At 33.4% G+C, this 23544-nt stretch overlaps 2 protein-coding genes across 4 annotated transcripts in view; both read right to left on the minus strand.

Moving 5' to 3' along the window:
• The window catches only part of LOC125870359 (MLP-like protein 28), a 214051-nt gene that overhangs the window by 15808 nt on the left and 174699 nt on the right, over positions 1 to 23544 (minus strand). The window contains exon 3 of one of the 2 annotated variants that reach the window (XM_049550776.1): positions 23131 to 23190. The exons of the other annotated variant lie outside the window; for it this stretch is intronic. Coding sequence (XP_049406733.1) covers positions 23131 to 23190 — 60 coding nt within the window. The remainder of the gene's footprint in view (positions 1 to 23130; positions 23191 to 23544) is intronic. 2 annotated transcript variants of the gene reach the window in all.
• LOC125870355 (cytochrome c-type biogenesis protein CcmE homolog, mitochondrial-like) lies at positions 1650 to 5098 on the minus strand. 2 transcript variants are annotated; one of them, XM_049550770.1, is made up of 2 exons: positions 4900 to 5098; positions 1650 to 2861 (listed from the first exon to the last, which is right to left on the minus strand). In XM_049550770.1, the coding sequence occupies exon 2, from the start codon at positions 2754 to 2756 to the stop codon at positions 1911 to 1913; it is 846 nt and encodes a 281-aa protein (XP_049406727.1). In that variant the 5' UTR covers positions 2757 to 2861; positions 4900 to 5098; the 3' UTR covers positions 1650 to 1910. The 2 variants fall into 2 exon arrangements, with proteins under 2 accessions (XP_049406727.1, XP_049406726.1); XM_049550769.1 differs by lacking the exon at positions 4900 to 5098 and adding an exon at positions 4130 to 4852.

Here is a 23544-nt window from a genome sequence, read left to right on the forward strand (position 1 = left end):
TTTTTTTTTAAACACTCTTTTCATTTATGTGTAAGAGGTCTGAGGTTCGATCCTCACTTGCAGCGCTTTTTCAAAGACAATCTCTTTTTAAACAAAAAAAATCCTCACTTGTAGCATTTTTTTAAATACACTCTTTTCATTTATGTGTAAGACATCTGAGGTTTGATCCTCACTTGCAGCGCTTTTTTAAACACACTCTCTTTTTAAACCAAAAAAAAAAAACAAATCCTCACGTGCTGCATTTTTTTAACAATCTCTTTTTAAACAAAAAAAAATACAGAAATAGTTGCTCCGTATCTTCTAGCCTTAAATTGATTAATCTAATAATTAAGATTTTGTTGTTTTCTATATATTTTCGACTTGTATTAAGTGAATTATTAGGTATACACATTCTCAAAAAAAAAATTAAAGATTATTATCCACTATTATACTTTTGATTATTTCTAAACTATTTTTTTAGAAAATGTAAAATAGTTAAGAATTTTACTAAAACAAAAGGTAAATATGGAAAAACGTTTCGATAATTCTCTCGAACTTTGAAACATTCAGTTATTTGAATCACGAAAAAAGTCTCAATAATTCATTTAATATGAACTAGAGGGAGTATATTCAACTAGTAGCTAAAATTGTTTTTGTTGACTTTTGTCCATTAGTTTTGTTTTATACCATTGATAGTTTTATAATTTTAAGTTTTTGTATGATTTAGTTATTAAGTGATATGTAATTTAATTTTTAAATTTGGGTACACCCACTCATCAGTAAAAAAAAAATGTTTTGTGCAGCTGCTCCGCTAAAAAAAAATTATCGACTCTTTTAAAGTTTGAACACCCTTGGCGAAATTCCTGGCTCCGCCACTGAGACTCAAGCCAATGATAACATGACTAGGAATTAACATTTTACACTCCCTCCCTTCCAGTTCATGTTACAAACTTTCCTTTTAGTCAGTTTCAAAAAGAATGACACAATTCTAAATTTTGGAAACAATTAGCTTTATAACTGCGCAAATGTTATGGCGGCATGTTTAAAGCCACTACTTTCAAAAGGTTTATAACCACACAAATGCTATGCCATATTTGAGACCACGTGTTTCACAAGTCTTGTGTTTATTTCTTTCTCAACTCCATACGGATTTAAACCATCATATGAAAGCACATTCATTGTTGTTCCTATAACATGAATAAAAGAATTAACGACCACAACACTTCTAGTGCTATTTCCGTGAAAGAGGTTGCTGGTATGGTTGTTGCCACCGAAAGCAAGTAGACCATGTGTAGAGTCACAATAACAACGACATACCCAATGTGAGGGTGGTGCATTCCGATAGACCCTCGGCTCAAGTAAAGCATGATAAAATCACATATGGCAAGGAAAATACTGTAACACAGAAGAGAACGGTAATAACAACACATGGGTTAAAAAGCAAATAGACCATGTGCAGATTCATGCAAGAAAATAACAAAAAATTAACATTACAGGTATCAACACACAACAAATGAAAAATTGGAGGCGTCAAAAATGGGGTTACAAGTAATGATAGAACTGCACAATAATAAGGAAACATGGACGAGAAACTTGGAAGTGATTTCTTCTCTATTTCTTTCTCCAATAACCTCTATATTGAGTGTACACAAAGAATTACAAGCACCCGATTTCATAAAAAATAATTACTGTCATTTATTCACTAAATATTCCAAAATTTCAAAACTGAAAACCCATTCCTCAGGGTTAGTACAGGACATAAAATCTATGACAACAAAATTCATTGTATAACCTCAGTAAACCAACTATATATCCCTTCATTTTTCTAACTTCCTTCAATAGTATAATCATAATTGAAATTTAACAAAACTCCATCATTTCGGGAAAATAATCAATTAAAATTTTTACCATACTCTATAATTGACCGATCCTTACGCCCTCACTGTAGCTGGAGGTGCTGCATCATCACCCTCTTCCTCATTCCCTTCCATCTGACTAAGGAACTGCTTATTCTTCTCAAGTGCAGCTGCAACTTCAGGAGGCATATACTTCTCATCGTGTTTAGCCAACACTTCAGTAGCTGCAAAGTAACAATCCCCACTTCTCGCCTTCTCAGTTAGCTGTAACTTTTTCTCACTCAAGATTTCATTCTCTTTCTTCTTCATCTCTTCAGTAAATGGCTTTATAAACCCTTCTACTACAACGGAGTGCCCTTCCCGAAAAAGATCCGGTAATGACCCATCATACTTAACCAAAATATCAGTAATCAAATCAGTTATCACAAATTCCATTTCTGGGGAATTGGGTATTGGTGTTACACTATTTTCTAGTACTAATCCACCAAGTCGAAATTTGGATCTTGTAGGGTTTTCAGCATGTTTTGCTAGAGCATCTGTAGGGGTTAAATAGAATACAAGTTGGTCTTGGAATTGGTTAAGGACTATTACTATGAATCCTGCTATGCAGCTGAATGTGATGGCATAGGTCCACAGACGGCGGGTTTGGAGTTGCCGGGCTTTGGCTGCAATATCAGGCCGAGCTGAACGGTGAGATCGTGCGGGCCGGGAGAGTGTAGAGAAGGATCTGAGGGTGAAAACAGTTTGGTTGGTATTGAAATGGGGAAATACTAATGGCTGCGATTGGTGGTGGAAAACTGAAATCAAAGGGTGAGATTTGGATAGAGCAGCGGTGGTTGCGGCAGCAGCGCCAGTGACGGCAGAACGAAGGCAATGGGAAACTAGACGAGAAGCTAAACAAGAAGAGAGTTTTGAAGCCATTGAGATTTTGTGGAATTTATCAGCTCCTGGATGGAGATAATAAGGAGGGAATTAAGGTCAGGGGTTGGGCGTTTGGTACTTCCAAAGTTCAGGTTTGATAAACAACTGCAATACATGAAAAAAATAAAATTAGAAAGGTAACTGCAACCTATCTAATTTAAATAACCAAATATATTCTTGAAATTTTCGCGCATAAAAATTATTTGCAACCATAATTATTCTCAACTTCACAATTTTGAACTGTTTAATAAAGGCAAAGGTTTTAATAATCTCTATAGAAGTATCTTCCTATTCTCTTTTCTTTTCTAGTTCTTATCTACTTCTACTTCTCATTCTCTACTAGAATTATCTTCGATTAACTCAAACTCTAGCTGATTGGTGCAAATCGATTGGGTCTCATTGTTCTAAGCTGTTGTAAATCCATTGTGTATATTAGCTGAAATTAGCTCCATTTTACTGTTAATTAACAATTCTACAATTCTGAGAAGTAATTCACAAATTGTCAGAATTACTGTTTGTGATCATTGGAGCTCATTAAAAGATCTTTTTAAACAGACGCTACTAAAAGAAATGTGAATACCAACCCACATGAATAGAGGCATTTTGTGAATGGTGTACCGAGCGAGTAGCTGAAACTGAGGCTCGTTTTGAAATATTAACTCGAGAGGGCTCATCAGATATCACGACCCCAGTGGGCCTTCTAATAGCATTGACCTTAAATTTCTTTTTTGGATTAGCGGATATATTTGATTTACCCTTGTCTTTATCTACCATCTATATCAATTAAATATAAAGATTTAAAACAGAGTAGTACAAAATAATGTCACAATGTCGAACAAATATATCAAACAAAGTTATCTAGGCCTTATAGGATCAACTAGTGTTGGTACTTATGCTTAACAAACACATTATTCCTAAATTAAAGCTTAATATCAACACTAGATGGACACAAATCGATCTTGCAAGAAAATCAATTTTGTCATCAATAGGATCAACTAGTGTTGGTACTTATGCTTAAGAAACACATTATTCCTAAATTAAAGCTTAGTATCAACACTAAATGGACACAAATTGCAAGAGAAAATCAATTTTGTCATCAATAGGATCAACTAGTGTTGATACTTATGCTTAACAAATATTATATTTCTAAATTAAAGCTAAGTGTCAACACTAGATGGACACAATTCGATCTTGCAAGAAAATCAATTTTGTCATCAATAGGATCAACTAGTGTTGGTACTTATGCTAAACAAACACTCGATGGACACAAACAAATTATCACAAAATTAAAGCTAAGTATCAATACTAGATGGACACAAACACATTATAAAAAACAATTGTACTTGAACTTTAGAAATTTAGAAACACCAAACCTTATCTCCTACTTTGATGAAAGAAGCTTGTATCAACGTTTTTTAGATGTTGAGCTTCCTCAATTGCCTAGCAGGCAAAATCAACCTTTCAACACTAGAAAAAGATTCAATAATTATTAGTAACTACATGGCACAAACACAACATAGAAAAATCAACCTTTTCAACTGCCTATTTCCTAAATTTAGAAACAAATGATTTGAAAGATTCAATAACTATTATTCAACATAGATAATTGTGAATATTATTTGTGTAATTTTTTCCCAACAAGATCCTCCAAAAAGTAGTATTATCTTTTGAGGATCAAACTCACGCGGGCACAGTACTACTTTTTGGATTCGACATAGGTACAACTGTTTTTAGAGAGTCCGAGCAACTAAAACTTATAATAGGCCTGCTGTTTGCCAGGAAAGTTGTGTAAATCAGAATAAAACAGAGTATGTCAGTATGGACAGATTCATATAGTCAACCTCGAACTTTTTTAGGATTAAGGAACAGTTGATTGAAATAATCCATACAAAATGTTGATACAACACACAATTGCATTTCATTGAAGATTATTCATTAGTACATGTTATTCTAGGCCTTATAGGCTTATATCATCAGCTGCGCGATCACAACTAACAACATACTCTTATTCGAATGATGAGACTTCTTTTCGATCAAAGAACAAACTAGAAGGAACAAACATCAACATAGAAAAAGAAAGAACACCCACATGAATAGATAGGAGAAGATTGAATTAAAAATTAATCAAGTAAGATAAACTTACCATCACTGCCGGAGTTCGCTGCTGCCAAATGAGTTTTGATGTATACTCCCTCTGTTTGTAGCTGTTGCCGGAGATTGCAGCTGCCGCCGATCTGCGCTGCTGCTGCGACCTGTTGCTGTTGCTGTTGCTGTTGCTGATGATCGAGGCGGCGCGCCGGTCGGGGATGGTGGCTCGACCTGCTGCTGTAGCGCCGGTCGGGGATGGGTGGAGGTGAGCGCCGGTCGAGGGTGGGTTGGGTCGGGCGTGAGAGAGGTTAGGGGAGAAAAAATGACTTAGGGTCGGTAAAAGAAGTGTTAATTTAACGGGATATCGCTATCTTTTAAAATAATTATTTATATTTAAAAATATTTAATAAATATCAATATCGTGAAGTCGATATTATTTAAATAAATTAATAATTTAAATATATATTTATTAGTTTATTTTAATATAAATTCACCTCTTGAGGTCGATTTTATTAACTAATATATATATCTATATATATATAGATATATATATTTAATTTAACTACACATCAACATAAGTTTAATTTTATAAATTTAATTTTATCGATCAATTAATTTTATAAATTTAAATTATATACCTCCTAATTATATAAATTTAATTTTATCAATCAACAGAAGTTTATCAATATCAAATTTAATATATAAATCTCCTTGAATTGATCATCGATATTTCTTTAATTGATAATGTATTTCATATCTGAACCACTAATACATAAGATTTGATTTGTTAAACTACACGAGGAGTATATAATTAATCAATGTATTTCATGATACTCCGATGAATTATCCTTTACATGTCATTGCCTACGATATGATCACTACACTTGACATCCATTCAAGATCGAACGTAATAATCTTGATAGAACTTGCTTTGTACAGTAATTTACGATGTTCTATTGTCTATTTCATAAAACCAGGTAAGACATTGAAGGTTATATACGTACAAATAATTAAATAATTAATTATATAAATATAAAATTTATAATTAATTGTTATCATGACATCTTTACGAGTATTATCTCGCATTTCATACTCGAATAAATTATATGTTAGCTCTTTACCTCTACATCATTACATGAGATATTAAGTTAATGATTTGACGGCGGATCGATAAAATTTGTACATTACTCTAGAAATATATGTATAATTATCTCCTAATTCATAACAACGTAGTTTCATACTCTAAATATGGATTATTGATTTTTTTTTTTATTCCACGAATTCTAACTTTTTATTTATAAAAGTATACAAAATTGTTACACTTTTTGAAATAATTAATTGTAGGTGTAAAATGAAAATTTAGTATTATGCACAATAGCAAAATTAGGGAAAATGCATAAGTACCCCCCAGCCTATGCCCAAAATCCCTGAAACACACCTAATCTTTACTAAGGTCCTATTACCCCCGAACTTATTTTATATATAATTTTCTACCCCTTTTCGGCCTACGTGGCACTATCCTTGAAAAAATTGTCAACACACATTGGGCCTACAAGAAAGTGCCACGTAGGTCGAAAATGGGTAGAAAATTATATATAAAATAAGTTCGGGGGGTAATAGGACCTTAGTAAAGGTTAGGTGTGTCTCAGAGATTTTGGGCATATGTTGGGGGGTACTTATGCATGTTCCCGCAAAATTATGATTAATAGGAATATTTTAAACAAACCGACATCCAGATGTCACTTTTATTAAAAGTAATTAGATTAAATAAAAAATACCAACCTCATGAGGTAGGTATTTTATATTAATTTATTTTTTAACTTATATAAAACTGTCATCCGGAGGACGATTTATTTAAAGTTAATTGAAAATATTAATTTTCTGGAAGTCACTATATAAATATTTTAATGAAAATTAATTTAATTACATACTATTTAATTTTACCGACTTTCAAAAGTCGGTATTATAATTTTTTTTGTTTTTTATTTTACACAAAACCGTCCTCCGGAAGACGATTTAAATAAAATTAATTCAAAATATTTCTCAATTTTGTTTTTTATATTTAATTGAGAAAAAAATAAAATATTGCTATTTATTTATTTATTTAATACCAACATCAAGAGGTCACTTTTTATTATACTTCATTTTTTTCGGGAAAAATTCCGACCTCCTGAGGTCTGTATTTAGTTTTTCCGCTTTATTTTGCATAAAACCCGACTCCTTGTAGTCGATTTTCTAAAGTTTTTTTAATTTTTTATTCTTCTTAACAATACCGACCTCCGGAGGTCGGAAATTACGGACTTCCATTTGAGGTCGGTGATTTTTAGGTCGGTATTCACTATTTTTTTAGTATTGAAAAGAAGAAGAGAAATATAGGTCTTCAAATACTGGCATAAATTTCTTCTAGAGATAATTAAAGTAATTTTGTGAAATCTGGTAACAAACAATCGAAAAAATTTCAAATCATCAAAAACATGAAGAATTGAAGAGCTAAATTAGTTAAGAAGAAAGTAACGATAGAGTACAAACCTTAATGGTGCGATTAGGATTTGTGATGCTCAGACTCAAGATGAGAATTGTTATTCAATCTTCTTGGAAAAATTGTTGAGCAATTTTGCCCTAAATCCTCAATTTGCTCTGTTTTTTTTAGTGTATAGTTTTGATATATGGGCTTGTTACTGATGGCCTTTATTCACTATGGTTGTTCAGTATGCGGAATGTGATAGACAAGAATACACTTGAGATTATTAGTTTATCGCGTCTTTTCTATGGGATTACTATTCCACTATTTTCGTACAATTGGTGGGATAAAATAATGTTGGGACTAATTAATATTGTAACCAAATATGGATAAAGTTAATTCCAATTTTTTTTCGATTTTCGAGATTATTGTTCTGATCTCATGTACTAAACGACCACCGAATGACATTAATGTCTTGTATGGACTAACAAAACCGATTATTATATTTCTTATATTTTACTCTCAAATACCAAATTACCGAATTTCCCAGCTCGACTAGGTAATTCAATTTTTGGTGATTTATGCCACATTCCTAATCTCACCTATCTTGCTCACATACTACCCTATTTTCACTTTGACCAGTAGTAAAATGCTCATAATTCTACTATGCATTTTAATCCCTTTGTTTTAATTTACGTGACTTACTTTTTTCAAAAAGAATGACAACCTTCTAAATTTGGAAAGGATTAACATTTACAACTGCATGCATGGTCACAAGTTTCAAAAATCTTATAGTTACACAAAATGTTATGACATGTTTTATGTCATAAGTTTCAAAAATGTTCATCCCTTTATAAAGTTCGTGCTAACTCAAACTATGTCACATGAATTGAAACGGAGTAGATTGAATGAGTAAATGAACAAGAGGACAGAGTTACAAAGTTGAAAACCAATTTTCTGAATACAACATAAATATTCTCAAAATTCTAGTATAGCATAAAATTTTACACATCACATCCCTTGGAAAGCGATGCGGCTTTTCCCAGGACCCTGCTAACGCGGGATATTTTGTATACCGGCCTGTCATTATACTTAGCTTGCTCACTAAACGGTATTTCACTTAGTAAAATATAATTCTAAAATCTTACACTTCAATTATCTTGTTCATATACTACACAAAAACTAGAGCTATTGCATTGAATCTTGAAGTGTAAAGATCATTTTTTATCACACAAGGCTGTACATTGGCTAAGAACTAGAGAGAGCTATATAGCATATAGTTCTTATACTGATATTCAGGGATCTCTGATTCTAACATGATTGATACGGACCGTGATAACGTGTTGCTACTCCAAGCTAATTTCCTCTAACTTCTCAAATTCAAAGACTCAATCCGATGCATAGCTACCCAATAACACAGTGTCCCTAGTGTTGCGACCATGATAAAAGTTCCCATAAAAGTTACTGCACTTGCCATCCATCTTTCCTCTTTACATATAACGATATATGACAGAGCAACAAATGCTACGGAGACAAATACACAAGCCAACCACATTAGCTTGTTGATAATCGCCATCATATGCTTTTTGGCTCGTCTTTCAACAACCACGATTGACGTTTGAACAACCACGACAGCTAATGATATGAAGAGTGCAAGAGAAACATGAACAAGAAAATCGGAACTGATTTATTCTCTATCTCTTTCTCCAATGACCTCTATATTGAGTGTACACAAAGAATTACAAGCATCCAATGTCATAAAAAATAATTACTGTCATTTATTCACTAAATATTCCAAAATTTCTAAATTGAAACCCCATTCCTCAGGGTTAGTACAGGACATAAAATCTATGACAACAAAAGTCATTGTATAACCTCAGTAAACCAACTATATGTCCCTTCATTTTTCTAACTTCCTTCAATAGTATTATCATAATTGAAATTTAACAAAACTCCATCATTTCGGGAAAATAATCAATTAGAATATTTACCATACTCTATAATTGGCTGAGCCTTACGCCCTCGCTGTAGCTGGAGGTGTTGCATCATCACCCTCTTCCTCATTCCCTTCCATCTAACATGAAGTCGCAGCTGCACTTGAGAAGAATAAGCAGTTGCTTAGTCAGATGGAAGGGAATGAGGAAGAGGATGATGATGTATCATTTTCACCGGAGTAATCTAACAGGTTATTGACGTCCATTTTATTGCGATAACTAAGATCATTAATCATGACCTCAAGTTCATGCAGAGGCGGATCTATTAAGGGGTTTGGGGGTGCCACGCCACCCCCGAACTTCGACGGAAACTCTATATATACATAGGTATATATATATATTATTTATATTTATATAAAGCGTGCCACCCACAGAATAAAATTGGCTTGTGGTGCCACGGTAGGAGGGCAACTTTAGAAGGCTGATGTTGCGGGTTCGAATCCCATTTGTACCTATTTTTTTGAGAAAGACGTTTTTTTAAGAAAAAGGAAATTGTTGCACACGTTCTTTTAAGAAAAATTAGAGAACTAAAATTAATTTATATCGAAAAGACGAATAATTTAATCAAATATAAAATTAATTTAATCGATAAGTCTATTTGGCACCCACGGAGTCTAAATCCTGGATCCGCCACTGAGTTCATGAATGATGTTTTCACAAGTGGGTTTATTCAAATTCTCTGAGATTCATCCTTTGAACATTGCAGTGTCGAAAATAATTTGTTATTGATCATGTGGCGTCCAAGTCGGGATTGCAAAATTGATAGCATCCAAAACATTAATCTTCCCAATGGATCATTTANTCTCCAATGACCTCTATATTGAGTGTACACAAAGAATTACAAGCATCCAATGTCAAAAAATAATTACTGTCATTTGTTCACTAAATATTCCAAAATTTCTAAATTGAAACCCCATTCCTCAGGGTTAGTACAGGACATAAAATCTGTGACAACAAAATTCATTGTATAACCTCAGTAAACCAACTATATATCCCTTCATTTTTCTAACTTCCTTCAATAGTATTATCATAATTGAAATTTAACAAACTCCATCATTTCGGGAAAATAATCAATTAGAATTTTTACCATACTCTATAATTGGCTGAGCCTTACGCCCTCACTGTAGCTGGCGGTGTTGCATCATCACCCTCTTCCTCATTCCCTTCCATCTAACATGAAGTTGCAGCTGCACTTGAGCAGAATAAGCAGTTGCTTAGTCAGATGGAAGGGAATGAGGAAGAGGGTGATGATGTATCATTTTCACCGGAGTAATCTAATAGGTTATTGACGTCCATTTTATTGCGATAACTAAGATCATTAATCATGACCTCAAGTTCATGAATGATGTTTTCACAAGTGTTCAAATTCTCTGAGATTCATCCTCTGAACATTGCAGTGTCGAAAATAATTTGTTATTGAACATGTGGCGTCCAAGTCGGGATTGCAAAATTGATAGCATCCAAAACATTAATCTTCCCAATGGATCATTTACCAAAAAATATATTACAATGAATCATACACATACATTGTACTTTATGTATAATTAATTTATTTTTTATGTGAATTCAATATATATGATGCATAATTTAGTACGATACAATGATTTTGACGTATTCATTGTACTTTATGTATAATAAATTTTTTTTTATGTGAATTCAATAAATATGATACATAAACTAGTAAGATATTATGATTTTGATGTAACCAAAATTAATCTTCAAATTCCGAAAAGGCTAGCTGTTGATTTCACTCAACCTCTCCTCGGTTCACTGGCTGCCTTAGCCTTAAGTCTGAACCTTCACTCCGGAAGTTCATTGAATCCCAAAACACTATTTAAATTAATATTAATTCATCGATTAAATAATACATCCACAAAATAATAATATTCCATGATCCCACCTATATTAATTTAGTGAGTTTAACTATAGTAAAAATCTAAAATTCTCCTCTTCATTTTTGTGCATTGTTTTCATATAAAACCTAAGTGTTGGGTGATTTACATTTCTGTAATTTGCATTACTACTGTTAAAATAAACGTTTTTCTATTATATTCTGGGAGGAAGTAAATTAGTTGTGTTGTCAACTTACAAGCGTGCATAAATCCGAATTATAATTAGAAGACTACGTTATATTGTGACTTGTGAGAAAAAAATATTGAAATATAATTTACTTTTAAAGAAGGATTTTGCAATATACTTACAAACAATTTTTCAAATTCACAGACATCGTTTAACTTGACATAAAATTCATGAGAAAAAGAAAGACTTTTAAAGTATGTGATCTAAAATAATCCTTAAATATTTGTATGATTGTAAATTATTTTATTATAAAATAACGTTTTAAATTAAATTATTTCTAATTATAATAAGAAGACGCTCTTTCTTAAACAAATCAAAACAAATGATGCCACATGAAACGATATGACAAATATATCGGATCGGGTTAAACAAAGTGGGTCCTAACTTGTAACGACCGAGTTCCGTCATTATAGAAAAGCCAACGGGAAAATTTTTTGGGTCGAAAAACATTTTCGTAGTAACTTGAAATTTCCCTACCTAGTCCAGATTTGGATGAAATCGGAGTCATTAAGGTGTAGGGAAATCTGGTACAAATCGGGTCATTTAAGTATGATTTTGATTACATGAGTAGTTAGATAAGTCGTTAAGGAATCCGTACGACTTTACAGAATTGAATTCGAGCGAGTAAAACTCCCGGATTCGATTTTCGCGTGAAGGGGATTTTCTGAGTGTCATTGGTTAGAGATGTGTTGTGAAATGGGGGTCTTGGAATTATTAAAATAGCTTATTGTTTCGTGCAAGCTGCTTTGGCGCTGGGTTTTGTCGCTCCGGCAGGGCCGCTATAGCGGGGTAAAGGCCGCTGTGGCGGGCCAGACGCGACTTAAAGTCGTAAATAAACCCCTAAACGACTTTATTCTGCACTTTTTGATTTTTAGAGCTAAGGAACAAACCCCAGGCGACTCTTGATAGTTTTCCACCATTCTTGAGGCTAAAGGTAAGTTTTTCACTCCTCGAATCCTTTTTTCGATCCGTAGAACATATTAGAATGGGTAATTATCGATGGGAGAGGGTTTTGATCTAGATTCTATGGTGGAAACAGCCCTAATTGGGATCATGGGTATGATCTAGGGTTGTTAGAATTGTTAGTAATCCAGGTAATTAGTGATTGTTTATTGATTATCGTATTATATTGATTGTTTGTAGACTAAGAACAAGCGGAACGATTCCGGAAAGGGAAGGATCAAGTTTCTTAGGGTTTCAAGCTTGTTTCGAGGTAGGTGATGATTGTGATTCTATGATTGTGTGATGTATGTTTGTTCTTGCTTCATTATGATACATGTATGTGTGCGAATGTTGCATTGTTGATCACACTTGTTGTAAATGAGATAGATGAATAAGTATATGCCATGAATCACTTCTTGATTCCATGATTATTGAGAATGAACTTGTGATTATGATTGTGGTGTGTTGATTGGATCGGATACCGCGTTCCGATATACTAATTGGGATCGGTTACCACGTTCTGGCATAATTATAGGATCGGTTGCCACGTTCCGGCATAAACATTGATCGGGTACCACGTTTCGGTATGTTAACAGTTTGGGTTTGGGTTCCATGAAAGGACCAATGACTTGTTATAAATGTATATTGTTGAGCATGTGCTAATCGATATTGTATATGTTCGATATGTTGCATGTTTGTAATGTTGTATTGACTTGCTTATGTTGCACTTAGTGGGATAGCCGTGTGATCCTAACAGTACACTGTGGTTGTGTACTGATACTGCACTTGCTCTTATTTTTTGTTGAGTACANGCGCTGGGTTTTGTCGCTCTGGCAGGGCCGCTATAGCGGGGTGAGGGCCGCTGTGGCGGGCCAGACGCGACTTAAAGTAGTAAATAAACTCCTAAATGATTTTATTCTGCACTTTTCGATTTTTAGAGCTAAGGAATGAACCCAAGGCGACTCTTGATAGTTTTTCACCATTCTTGAGGCTAAAGGTAAGCTTTTCACTCCCCGAATCCTTTTTCGATCCGTAGAACGTATTAGAATGGGTAATTATCAATGGGAGAGGGGTTTGATCTAGATTTTATGATGGAAACAACCCTAATTGGGATAATTGGGATATGGGTATGATCTAGGGTTGATAGAATTGTTAGTAATCCAGGGTACTAGTGATTGTTTATTGATTCTCGTATTATATAGATTGTTTGTAGACCAAGAACAAGCGGAACGAATCCGGAAAGGGAAGGATCAAGTTTCTTAGGGTTTCAAGCTTGTTTCGAGGTAGGTGATGGTTGTGATTCTATGATTGTGTGATGTATGTTTGTTCTTGCTTCATTATGATACATGTATGTATGTGAATGTTGCATTGTTGATCACACTTGTTGTAAATGAGATAGATGAATAAGTATATGCCATGAATCACTTCTTGATTGTATGATTATTGAGAATGTACTTGTCATTGTGATTGTGGTGTGTTAATTGGATCGGATATCGCGTTCCGGTATACTAATTGAGATCGGTTACCATGTTCCAGCATAATTATGGGATCAGTTGCCACATTTCAGCATAAACATTGGATCGGGTACCAAGTTTCGATATGTTAACAGTTTGGGTTTGGGTTCCATGAAAGGACCAATGACTTGTTATAAATGTATATTGTTGAGCATGTGCTAATCGATATTGTATATGTTCGATATGTTGCATGTTTGTAATGTTGTATTGACTTGCTTATGTTGCACTTAGTGGGATAGCCGTGTGATCCTAACAGTACACTGTGGTTGTGTACTGATACTGCACTTGCTCTTATTTTTTGTTGAGTACAGGGCATCTTCAAGCGGCTACTAACAGACCTTGGTTAAAAGATCAGTGATCGTTCGAATTCAAGGGTGAGCCAATTCTTCCGGGCTGTCATGGGTTCTCTTTCATCTATGTCCACCATTTCGGACTTAGACTTTCTAGTTAGTTATTAGTACATTAGTTCGGGGTTGTATCCCTTCTTATTTAGACTTGTTGAACTTTAGATGTTTTGGTACATTGACTTTCAGGTTCTAGGTAGGGCTGGCAGGGGGACAGGGTCGGCCCGCCCCGACCCGCGACCGATTCGAGAACCGGCTCGCCGGACCCGGTCCCGTCATTTTTCGCGGGTTGTGGAAGGATTCCGGATAGGGGCCGGTTCACCCTTTGGTCCCGATCGACCTGGCCCGGCTGAATCGGCCGGTTTCGCGGGATCCCCTAATTTTTATTTTTTTAAAATTATATTCGTTGGGGACCGCTGGGGCAACGGTTAGTGAGCCCCCAACGGATTTATTCACCTTTTTCACTTCCCTACCACCCCCTACTTTTAATACTTTAATTTAAACCCTCAAGTTATCATAAATACACTTTAACCTATTTTTAATATTATAAATACCCCTTTATCCCTATTTCTTACAAAATCATCTATTTTCTCATCTATTTTCTATATCCTCTCAATCTTAAGTCTCAATTTTTGATTTCATTTAAGTCTCATATTATATCATAATACATATATTTCAATTCTAAATTTTCATATTATATCATAATATATATAATTCTCATATTTGCTATCAAGTATTGGAGTTCCAAATTACAAGTTACAACAAACTACAAGCTTCAAGAATTGGTTAATCGGTTATAACGTCTGCTATTAACGCAGACGTTTGGTACATTCGCTTCATAATATTTATATTTTATTTTTCATCATTAATTTTTGTGTTATTATTATTTTTATATTACACTTTACATATAATTAAATATGAGTTCTAGCAAAAAAGATACCGGTAAAGGAAAAGAGAAAAAACCAAGTGGCATTAATAAATTATTTAATTTTAATAAAAAAAGTACTAAGGAAAAAAATAAGAGTAAATGTGGTGGTACTTCTTCTAAATCAATGTCTAGAGTTAGATTTAATACAAATGATTCTACTTATGTTGATGATACTTATTATGATATTGATTCAAATGTTTAACTCGATCATGAAATTTTACAACGAATTTATGGTGATAATCCTTATCTTGAGGAAAATTCAGGTAAAGAAGTAGAAGTTGGTTCGGGAGAAGATGAATTAGAAGATACACCTACTAGTCCGGTGACAGAAGTTCCAAATGAAACTACAAATTCAATGGAGCAAAATTGTGGACGCCCACACCTTATACCTCCTACAAGGGAGAAGGTGAAGTATCAACACCCTAAAACTTTTGTTGTGTGACAATTTATGACTTTAGATAAGAAAAACTCTATTGCTATTTGTAATAAGTGTAAGCAACATTTTAAACATAAACAAGGTGGAGGTCAAGGTGGGACGGGGGACTTAAATAGACATTTGTTATCTTGTGTGCCGATTCAATATAAAGAAGCTAAAGCATTAGCCGATAGAAAAAAAAGAATTTTAGTTAATGATTTTGATATTGATGTTAATGAATCGGTAGGGGCCTCTAACATGGTTCAAGGAACATTAGATCCTTCTAACCCCGGTGGTCCACTAACACAACGTAAATATAATAAGAAAAGAGATCGCGAAAATTTAGCTAAAATGGTTTATGTTTGTGGTTTGCTTATAGTTTTCCTTCACATTCCGATTTTATTGAATATATTCAACAAACTTATAATCCTACTTATAGATGTTTTTCAAGAAATACTGTTAAATCTGATGTTTTTGTATATCAAGGTAAACATTGTCAATATCTTCGTTGTATATTTAACATATTAGATTGTAGAGTGTCTATAACTTCGCACATGGATCGTAGTGTTAATGGACATGATTATTTAACTATTACAGCACATTGGATTGATCATAACTGGAATTTGCAAAAAAGAATTTGTAGAGAAAAAAACTGGTGCATATTTAGCTTCAAATATTTTGAGTGTTCTAAATTATTACATGCTTATAGATAAAGTAATGTCTGTCGCATTAGATAATGCATCTAATAATACAAATGCTGCTAGTATGCTAAAAGTTAGATTATGTCCAATTAATGTTAAAACTTTTCAAGTTAGATGTGTTGCACATGTATTAAATTTAGTTGTATAAGATGATATTTCATTATTTGATTGTGGTTATATGAAAATTGAATATGTTGTTGCCTGGATTTTTTATGCTCATAGAGCTGCTAGAATTAGGGAATTTAATGAGCGTTGTGTACTATGTGATTTGCCACCAAGAAAAATTCCAAGACATATTAAAACAAGGTGAAATTCTTTTTACGAAATGTTTTCAGTTGCTTACGAATATAAAGGACCCGTACAAATGGTGTTTAATGCTCATAATGTTGACCCATTAGATAGAATTTGTGAAGAAGATTTGGAAGAAACTAATGAATTATTAGAATTTTAAAGACTTTTTTATGATGCTACAACCATGTTTTCTGGAATTTATTATCCTACTATTTTATCAGTATTAATAAATATTTGTGTTATTTCAATTCAATTTTCTAAATACAAAAAAATTGAAAAATTTAGAGTTGCAATTGAAGGTATGATTGAAAAATTTTAAAAATATTTTTTTCCTATTCCTCAAATTTATTTAACTGCTACTTTACTTCATCCTGACTATAATTACGAGGTGTGCAGGGACCTGTTGACACTTTTTATGATACTTCAGAAATTTTACCGGAAGAAATTCCAACTTGTGAAATGTGTAAGTCTAGCATAAAAGTAGAAGCAAAAATTTTGTATGAAAAATATAGAACTATAGGAAATACTCAAGGAGAAGTTGGTCAAACTTCTAATCCTCAAAGTAAAGCTCGAATTTCAAGTTATATGTGAGGTTTTCTTGGTCTTAATTCTACTAACCGTGATGATTTTGAAGGATATCTTAATCAATCTTTAGAAACAGTGGAAGACAAAGATGGCAATGAAGATTTATTAGCACGGTGGAGGAGGCGGAGCGTTGCATTTCCAATTTTTAGCAAAATGGTTCGTGATGTTCTAGCTTTTCAAGCTTCATCAGTTGCATCGGAGGTTGCTTTTAGTGCGGCAAGGTTTCAAATTGGCGATCATAGACATTCATTGGCGGAAGAAAGTTTGCAAACATCAGTTTTATTTAGAGACTGGGTCAACGCCGAGAGGAGGAATCATAATTTGCCAAGGTTAAGCTCCAAACAAGAAGCTTGGATTAATGCGGTAATTGGATCTAGTGATGATGAATTAGAGTCACAAGAGTTTCTAGCAAGTTTGCCAACATCGGAGGATGTTACCGTCGATATGATGCGACAATTAGAATTGAATTTTAAAGGAGAATACAAATATTAGATTACATCCGAGTGTTGACACCCAATTTTGATCCTCCCCAATATAAATTAATCATCGAGCTTCCTAAATTCTAAACGATTTGAAATAATTGGGTTTATAAAATTCAAAATAATTTTCAAGTCATTTTAAGTAGTTTTGTCATTTTTATAAATTTCAAAATAATAAATATGATATTTTATATAATTATGTGTCTGAGTAGTATATTTTATGAATGTTCGAAAATTGTCTCAAAACAATTTTAGTTTTATTTAAATATTTGGCTATTTGGTTTAAATTAATTAATAACTTATATTTCGAGCTAACTAGTTTATAATTAAGTTAATTATTATATAATTATGTGTCTAATTAGTATATTTTATAAATATTTGAAAATCATATCAAAAGATTTTTATTTCTTTTAGCTAAGTGTTTTACTAACTTAGTTTAATTTAAATCATAATTACGATTTTGAATTAATTAGTTCATGTTTAAATTAATTATATTATTTCGTTAAGAATAAGAAGCTCGTTAATTAATTAATATTAAATTCATCTTATTTATTTATTTATTTATATTTTTTGGCCACATTTTCCAAGTAAATCTGATTTGGTTAATTTTGTAATCCTAATCGGTTATAATTGCAATTCTTTTGGCCAAATCCTCAATTCAAAACCCAGCCATTTTATTGCAATTCTAACCTTTTTTCCACCTTGCACCCAATTCTTTTTAAGATCAAGTTGGGCGGACAATACTAACATTTCCCAACCCAAAAACATTGTCAGCCGACCCAACCTTTCTTCTTTTCAAATTCCTCAATTCCAATTTATTTATTTTTCCAAATGTCAGCCCATTTTTTTTAAAAAAGACACCCGGCCCAACTTTGCTGGTAACAAAAGAGTCCAGAAACATCCAACGTTCTCAAAACATTTAACCCAAAAACGGCGTTAACGACAGCAACTTCAACAATTTCTCACGCGAGAAGCGCGACAACGAGTTCACATAAGCAGCGACGTCTTCTTCCTCAGGTGGGTACAATCTCGTATAGCTTTTCCGCGATTTCAGCTGCATTTTCGTCCTTGCCAAGCTTGAGATCGAGCCATGCAGCTCCTCAAGGACGATGGAACGATCATAGCTCTCCATCTCGCCCTTTCCTCTTTCGGAATAGGGCGAAAAACTTCAGAAAAGGTGCCTCACCTAAAATGGTGAAAGATTTTGGATTTGAATTTCGAATGGGGCCGTTTCTCATTCGATTTTCACCCGAAATTTCCCCCCCTTTTTTTTCTACCCTAATTTTCTTGTATAAAAGTTGATCTTGGCATTTAGTTGGGGGGCGGACAGAGAATTAGAAGTAGAGGAGATTTTTTCTACTGATAGGTAGAAACAAAGAAAGGTGGACGATTTTAAAAGAAGTATACTATAAATGGTATAGTTCTTAAAACCATAGAGAGATCGGGAACCCAGATTTTTGTTCAAGTCCTTGCCCTCGCTTGTTTTTGGTTTTGGTTTTGGTTTGTCGGAGTTTCTTTGTGGTTGTGAAAGCTCGTATCTGCTCGTTCTTGCTTCCGTTCGCTGCTCCAGAAGAGGTAAACTCTCGTGCGAGTTATAGTTTCGGTCAAATATTGTTTGTTCTGCTTGTGCTCTCGCTGTTTATTTCGTTATGGATAAGGTTAAGTCAAGCTAGTTCTTCGTGATTTCCTTGTTTGGTTTATCAGTAGTATATCTTTGCTGTCACTAATTTCACGATATCGTTCTTATCGTCTTCCGTTGAACATCTCTGTTTGTTAAGTAAAAAAAAAAATGCAGTTTATCCTTTCCAACACCTGAGTGAGTTGAACTGAGTTATTTTGGCTGATGCAAATGGCGTGTAGGTTTTATTTTTCGATTCGTGTGTTTCCTGCCTTCATGTAAAACATTCAAGTACTTGGGTCTTAAGAGTATTAGGAGCTACTAATGATTTTGAATCGCTCAAAATAGCGAGCGCTTGACTCCGGTATTTCCTTTAGTGCTTTGTTTGGGGCTTGGTATCTCATTCAGTGTTGTTTTAATCTCTCCACATTAGTGTATTGCTATGTTGCTCATGTTTCTTTTTGAGTTTCTTTTGACCTGTTATAGTTGTTGATGTTATATTTTTGTTGTCTGCTCAAAATGCTTAGATTAAAATTGAAACCATGCCCTTGAATCCATGATTAAGACTTCAGCCGAGTCGTATGTCTTTGTTGTTCTTCGCTGTAAATCTGCACAGTTGAATATATGTCAAATTTGATTTGTCTATGCCTTGTTTTGTTTTCAACATGCTCCTTTGTTTGGGTTGTCTAATGCTTTGACTAGATTGTATCTCTTTCCCTTTGTAGTTCTAAATATTTTAGCTCATCTTGCCATAGTTTAACTAATTATTTGAGGATTCACTGTTGGCATTTCAAATCTTATATTTGTTGTTTGTGTTTTGCTTCCACTGAAAGAGTCATTAGTGTAGCACCATAGTTGGGCTTTGCTCCTTGAGATTTCTTTAAGTAAAAATATGCATTTCCTAAAGTTTAATCTTATACTTGAGCTTAATATATGTCCTTTAAGATCTTAACTTTTCTGTTTTGTCGGTGTTAAGTTTCTGTAAATATTTTTCTTCCTGTTAAAAGGTTTAAATTTATCCGAACTTTCTAGTGGTTTGCATGTCTTTGAATGTTGTTATGAGGCTATGCCAATGAACCTCCTGTTTGGTTATTGTCTTTAGGGTATTTGGTGTCTAATTTAGTAGTAGTTGTATTGTCATTTACTAAGTTCGGTAGCTCCAATTTGCCTTCTGTCAGTATGAGTTTGAAGTGTTTGTTAGATAGTTTCACTAGTGTATAGATATTTTATTGAATTGTTAACATATATTAATTATCATATGCAAAGCAAATCCATCCGTATTGTGCTTAAGCTAGGAATCAATTTTATTTATTTATTATTTTATTTTTTTGAAAGATGAGTTGCTTGAAATCTCAGCATGTTGGTTCATTTCATCGGATGTTTCTCCAATATTAAATTGTTAATGGATGGCACTTATGTATTTTTTTGTTTTTGATGCATATGACCTATCGAGGAGTCCTTTGGGACTTGGGCTTCTACCCTTTGCATTACAAATGGGCCATTCAGGCCCAATGTTTTCTTCTGCCGAGTCAGCCAGCTACAAGAATTGGTGTACAAGTCTCGAGTTTTAAAATAGCGGAACAGATCGGGAGTTGAAAAAGATTAGGCCAAAAGCCCGCCTCTATTTATTCCGAGTTGTATTTTGTCATTTTGGGCCTAAGCCCCATTGCCATTATTTATTATTATTGTGTGAGTTCCTAGGACAGGTGAAACTTTGGGCCAAAGGCCCAAAGAAAATTATTTCTTTTAATTTTGGACAGGTGCCACTTAAATGGGCCTTTGGCCTAAAACAAAATGGGCCCAAATACTGATCCAGGCAAACAGAAACTAAATTTGGGCCCAACTCTCTCTCTCCCTCTCTACTTTACTGTGTTTTGTTTTGCTTGTTAATAATTATTGTTAATCTTAAGGTTTTAAAATTCAAATCCCCAAAGATACCCGTTTTGATTTTATAACTTAACTAAATCAATCACCTTCAACGAGGCCTAAAAAATATTTTTTTGCAAAATCTCGACTTAGATAATACCTTAATATTTTTCCTTTTTCTCTTGAAATGGTCCTAACTACAAAATTTGCTCAATTCAAGATAAGTTAAAATATTTTAGCCAAATAATTAATTGTTGGATAACCGCATTAGTGGACATTCTAGGTGCTTCTAAAAACCTTCCTAGAAATGTTAATAGGAACCTCGAACCCTTTTTAAAGTTTTCACTAGATTTCTGTTTTAGCTTTTGAAAACAACAGTTTTCTTAATTTTTCTTAAAAATTAAGTGACGACTCTAAATCAGTCAAAAATATTATTTCTAAATAAAACACCGAGAACTAATTGAAACAGAATCCTTCCTAGAAGGTGGCTGCGTAAATTAGTTACTCATCTAATATTTGTAACAAATATTAGTTTTACATATGAGAACTTATTAAAACAGAACCCTTCCTAGAAGGTGGCTGCGTAGATTAGTTACTCCACTAATATTTGTAAATTGTAACTTCTAAGTTCTAAGTTGCAATTAAATTTTATTGAATAAATTTGAAGGCTTTATTCAAGTCTTTTTGATATAACTATTGTCTTGCATTTTAATTTTAATTTTAAAATACTTAATTTAAAAATTGAAATTTGACATTTCAAATTTCAAGTTAAATTCTTTTAAAATACAAATTTGAACTTCTCAAATTTGAAATTTGAAACTTGAAATTTGAAAACTTAAGCATTTTTTATTAGCTAAAAGTCTTATTGAAACCTAAATAAACTAAAAATGCTATTCAATAACATATAGTTTCAATACAAATAAATAAACATATAAAAAAATAAAAATTCCACGTCCCGTCCCATCCCGTCCCGCCAAACCCCGTCCCGTCCCATCCCGTATATATAGTGGGACGGGATGGGACGAATTTTTATCCCCCCAATCCCGGTCCCCCCAAAATTCCAGCCAAGGCGTCCCCGTCCCCTTGCCAGCCCTAGTTATAGGTTATTTCTTCCGCATTTGTTTAGTTGACAGACTTTTGTTGGAGTTTATGGGAACTCCCTATTTCTTTCCTTAGTATTTAACTTGTTTTGTATCCTTAAATGCTTTAGTTTTTTGTTTAGTTGCTTGGTTTGGGTTGTAGTAGTGGTTCTCCCACCGAAGGGTTAGTGTGGGTTCCAATCACAACGGTCTGAGTTGTGATATAACTCCTAAAGTAAATAACTATTTAAAAGTGAGGTTAGGTCATTTGATTTTGAGCTTTTATACATGTTTCTGTATGTAAATAAGGACAAATTTAAGTGTCAAATTACAATAAAAGAGATATATTTAAATTATTTCTGATAGTACAAAAATATACTTGATCCTTTAAAAAATAACAACCACTATATGACTATATAAATTAGGAAGAGGCGAAGAGTAATATATATAAACTTCCTTCCCATGTCTTGTTACACAACACAAAGGTTAACATAGTGACAACATATCACTTACATGAGAAAGACACAACAGACATTAAAAGAAAGTACACAACCAACAAGGATTTTTTTTTTTACCATACTTGCAAACAACAAACAAAGCAAAGTTTATTTATGTAAAGCTCACATGCTTATATATGATCCCATCCTAAGTTGCTCAGACTATTCAAAAATGTTCCCACACTTGTATCAGATCTTTCAAATATGCACTATTTTTAAAGGATCCGATACGCACTTGATGACATTTTTGAAGAGAATGAGCAACATAGATCCTATCAATTCATCAATTGGCATGGTGATCATCAATAGCTTTTGTCATACCAACAACGAAGTTCAACACACTTATAAGTTCAGGGACATTCTCATTTGGCCTTTCATACTCCAATGTCCAGCTAACCAAATCGATTTCGTCTTTTGTTTCGATATGAAGAGTTGCTTTAAAACTATCATATTTATCTGTTACATCTCCTTCAAGTTCTTTGAATGTGAGCACCTTTTTTTCATGATCTATAGTTTCAAGTATTTGTTTGGAGATCTTATTTTCCCCATCTACCTTACAAAAAAAAAAGAGTTAGAAATGAGAAACAACATAGATTTGACATGTTAAAAGACCATCTAAAGAGATTTATCTCAATCATAATCGCTAAAATAGTTGAAAAAACTATCGTAGAAACTTCCAGAAAAAAGGCATTCTTTTATCCGTTGAACTTAGATGAGGAGCCGGATGACATTTATAGTCAATACCACACCATAACACATTGTATCTATAGCTACGAAATCTAAGCTATGAAAGTAAAAAGCGTAGCAATTACCTAGTAATAGCCACAAAATTTTGAACTTCATAGCTATCTACAAAATCGTAAAATTTCTTAGCCACAAAATTTTTATAACAAAGCTAATTCTTTAT

The sequence above is a fragment of the Solanum stenotomum genome, chromosome 7 (genome assembly GCF_019186545.1).
Source record: "Solanum stenotomum isolate F172 chromosome 7, ASM1918654v1, whole genome shotgun sequence".
Classification (NCBI taxonomy): domain Eukaryota; kingdom Viridiplantae; phylum Streptophyta; class Magnoliopsida; order Solanales; family Solanaceae; genus Solanum; species Solanum stenotomum.